Source organism: Numenius arquata, chromosome 1 (genome assembly GCF_964106895.1).
Source record: "Numenius arquata chromosome 1, bNumArq3.hap1.1, whole genome shotgun sequence".
Lineage (NCBI taxonomy): Eukaryota > Metazoa > Chordata > Aves > Charadriiformes > Scolopacidae > Numenius > Numenius arquata.
This window is the reverse complement of record NC_133576.1, coordinates 69,802,081-69,805,410: the sequence shown is the minus strand read 5'-3', so window position 1 is coordinate 69,805,410 and position 3,330 is coordinate 69,802,081. Positions and strand designations below refer to the sequence as shown.

The window sequence follows — 3,330 nt, the reverse complement described above, 5'->3', positions numbered from 1 at the left end:
TCTACTACTCAAGGGCAGTTGGGTGAAGAGTTGTGTAACGTAAAGGTATATAAACTCTGTAACTGCCTCATTTGCGCAGAGTTCAGATCAGTGGAGTTTGTCACTGCTGCACTGGGTTCTCTCCTATTGCAATGAACTGCTTCTGTTCTCACCTGATAAAAACTGCATTCTGCTTATTTGGCAACAACAGTGAAATCTTCAGCCTTTCTTTCATAATGTTACTTTATATCGAGGTATTTTATTTAACATGAAAACTGACATTTTCAATTCACTATTGCCTTTCATTAGCAAATTTTCTACTAGGTGGTAACATAAGGAACGTTTTTTTTTCCTTAGATCTGTAATTGCAAGTGTACTTTCTAATGTAGAAGTATTCCCATGTTTAGCTTAGATACTAGTACCTATGGCAACAGCAACTCCCAGCTTTGTGCCAGGCAGTGCAGGTACAAAGGAGGCACATATGGCTTCCGTCCCAGTTAGCCTCTCCTGCCCTCATCACATAAGCTCCTACATTGAACTTCCTAATCCTTCCCCTGCTTTTGTACTTCCATGGACAAAAGCCCTTATCCAGGGTGGAACTGATGGACTGATTCACTATACAGTAGCGAGCTTACATTACTACCATGCTTGTACAGTGGAGACAGAGGGTCACCAGCACTCTGCAAGAAAGGACTTTCAACCAGAAACTAGGGGGACATCCCTCTCCGCAGAGCTCCAGGGCTCAGATGTGGCCTTTGAGCTACTACCTGCAAGGAAAGGGATGCAGGGCAGGGGATGCAGTGCAGCAGCACAGCGGCAGTTTTCCATCTGCCCCATCCCATGCATCAGCCATTTGTACCTTCTCTGCTACAGAGCCAGTTTGGGGTGTCTCCACCATTTTCCCTGGTGTAAGCAGCAATGATGTCTATCAGTACAGAGTGATACAGGGCTGCAGCCTATTGCAGTGGCTTACATCCTTACATGACTAATAAGAGAAAAATTCAGCTCGTGAAAATTAATGTTTTAATTTTGTTTTCAATAAATTAAAGTTCAACAGAAGTTTAACTTACATTTTCAAAATGCAAGTCACATTAACATTATCATATTCTCACATAGGAGACTCCACCTGCTCTGCAACTCCTCATCTGGTGGACACACTCTTAGTAATGTTGTTGCGAGCGTAGTGATTTCATTTGGGCAAAACTTACTGCCAGTAAGGCTCTTCGCCAGTTCACTGGACAGTGCTGGTGGCAGCCACTGCTCTGGCAGATCAATGTTACAGACTTCAATCCTTCCATGCTTTACATCCATATCTACTTTAACATCAAGAACAGAATCTTTATACGCCATGTTAAAACAGGTGCTAACGCTGAACTTCGGTGTCTTTCCATACACCCATTCCCAGGTTTGTAGTTCTTTAGTTTTATTATTAATTCCAGGAAGCACAGTCTCATCAGCTGGATTTATTAAGGTGATGTGATGATCTATTTGGTGTTGTGTAGCATATTCTTCAGCAATGGCATCCAGGAGCATCTCAGAAGTTAAACTAGGATCCTCTTCAAAGAGATTTTTCACTGAGGCAGGCACACTAGGAGTGGCATTGCTTTTTAGCCCTTTGTAAGGACTTTTTAGCACAGAAGATAAAACAAACTTATCTGCACTACAGAGTAAGGTACAGTGGTGATAAGCACTTGTCCGTCCCAGCTTTGCAGCAGTACCTGAGATTTTGTAATGTCTATCTAGCAAGATGTCGTATCTGTCAGTGACATGTACATCTAACTGGGGGCGCAAGGCTTTCAGTGCCTTCACAACTAGTTTCAGGTTTTCCATTCGTTCATATTTTTTTCTGGATGTAAAGAAAGTCAGATTGATATTGCCTAAGTCATGGTAAACTGTCCCTCCTCCACTTCTCCTCCTGGCCAGTTTTATATTTTTTTGCCGCAGTAGCCTGAGGTTGCATTCCTGCCAGGGATTCTGATGTCTCCCTATTACCACAGTAGGGGAATTTCTCCAGAGGAAAAGGACCTGACGGTTCTCTAAATTCATGTGGTCATGGATCCAGTCTTCCACAGCTAGATTTTGGTAAACATCATTAGAAGTAGATTGGATAATGAGGCTTCCACTAGTTGTGCTTCTGAAGCCAGCTTTTGGAGTCCTGAGGATGCAGGATAGCTGAAGGCAGTTCTTTAATGATGACTGGAGTACCATGTTTTTAATGACTGGACAGTAGATGGAAGGAACACTTGACCTGGTAAAGCTGAATGTGGCAAATGCACGACCTGCTGTTGTGACAGAAATGAAAATTGCTAGTGGCACTCATGGTGCAATCATACTCTTCCCAAAGCAGCAACGCTCCTCAGCTGACGTGACAAGGCATGTTTCTCCTCCTGAAGCTAGCGATGCCGTTCAAACCCTGACATGCGCTTAACGTAAAAGCTGGGGTTGTCAGAGCAGCTTCTCCTCGCAGTCCTTGGCGCCTAAAAAAAACAAAAGAAGAAATGGAATTAAACTGAGTGTTTTCCCCTCACTCAATACAGTCCTGCTAATACAATTGTATTTCGCTAAACTTAGGTTTAGCAGTCCAATTTTACTAGATTTTTTTTACATCGATAATCAAAACCCAACAAGTTCCCGAGCTTGTCGGGTCAGTGGGGAGCCAGCCAGGCGCGGGGCCCGCTGCCACGGCCCCCGCAGCGCCCTACCGAAAGGCCACCCAAGCCCCGCGGATTCACCGGAGCCGCTACCGCCGTCCCGGGCGCCGTTTCGCTTCGGGGGCAGGCGTTCCCTCCACGGTGACTCCCCGCAGGGCAGCGCCCCTGTCTCCCCGCACCGAAGCGAAGCGTCCCCTGCCCCGCAGCCGCCGGTACTCACGGCGGGGAGGGGAGAGGAGGCGCCGGCGCCTTCCGCTTCCCGCGGTCAGAGGTGGCGGGGGCGGCCCCCGGTACGTGCGTCTGGCGGGGAAAGGAGAGAGGAGGTGGATCGTCCCGCTGATGGGGGGGGGGGGCTGTAAGCGGGTTTTGGTGCTCGGGTGAGGGTGTTGTCCCAAATCTGGGTTCAAAGACCCACACCCCCGGTGTGCAAAGGGCGGAGGCGAGAGATTTATTTCATTTCTGTGCAGAGGTGGGTGCTAGGCGGTTCACCCACAAAGCTAGCGCACCTTGGTTTATACACTGTAAGCTATTATATTTTACAAAAATCCACTAATTAGCATACTGTACTCATCTGACAATTTCTCAATAAGCTCCTGTTGGCTACTTGTATTCTCGCTTCAAATTAAAGGCGTAATACGTTTGTAAGTTACTACGCATGCTCAGTGAGGAGGGGGCCTCATCTAGGAGGCATACAGCTTAA

General features: G+C 46.8%; 1 protein-coding gene across 1 annotated transcript; it reads right to left on the bottom strand.

Moving 5' to 3' along the window:
- Positions 1-982: 982 nt before the first annotated feature.
- Positions 983-2,848, bottom strand: LIPT1 (lipoyltransferase 1). The gene is made up of 2 exons (XM_074156808.1): positions 2,712-2,848; positions 983-2,456 (listed from the first exon to the last, which is right to left on the bottom strand). The coding sequence occupies exon 2, from the start codon at positions 2,185-2,187 to the stop codon at positions 1,066-1,068; it is 1,122 nt and encodes a 373-aa protein (XP_074012909.1). The 5' UTR covers positions 2,188-2,456; positions 2,712-2,848; the 3' UTR covers positions 983-1,065.
- Between the last annotated feature and the right edge of the window lie 482 nt (positions 2,849-3,330).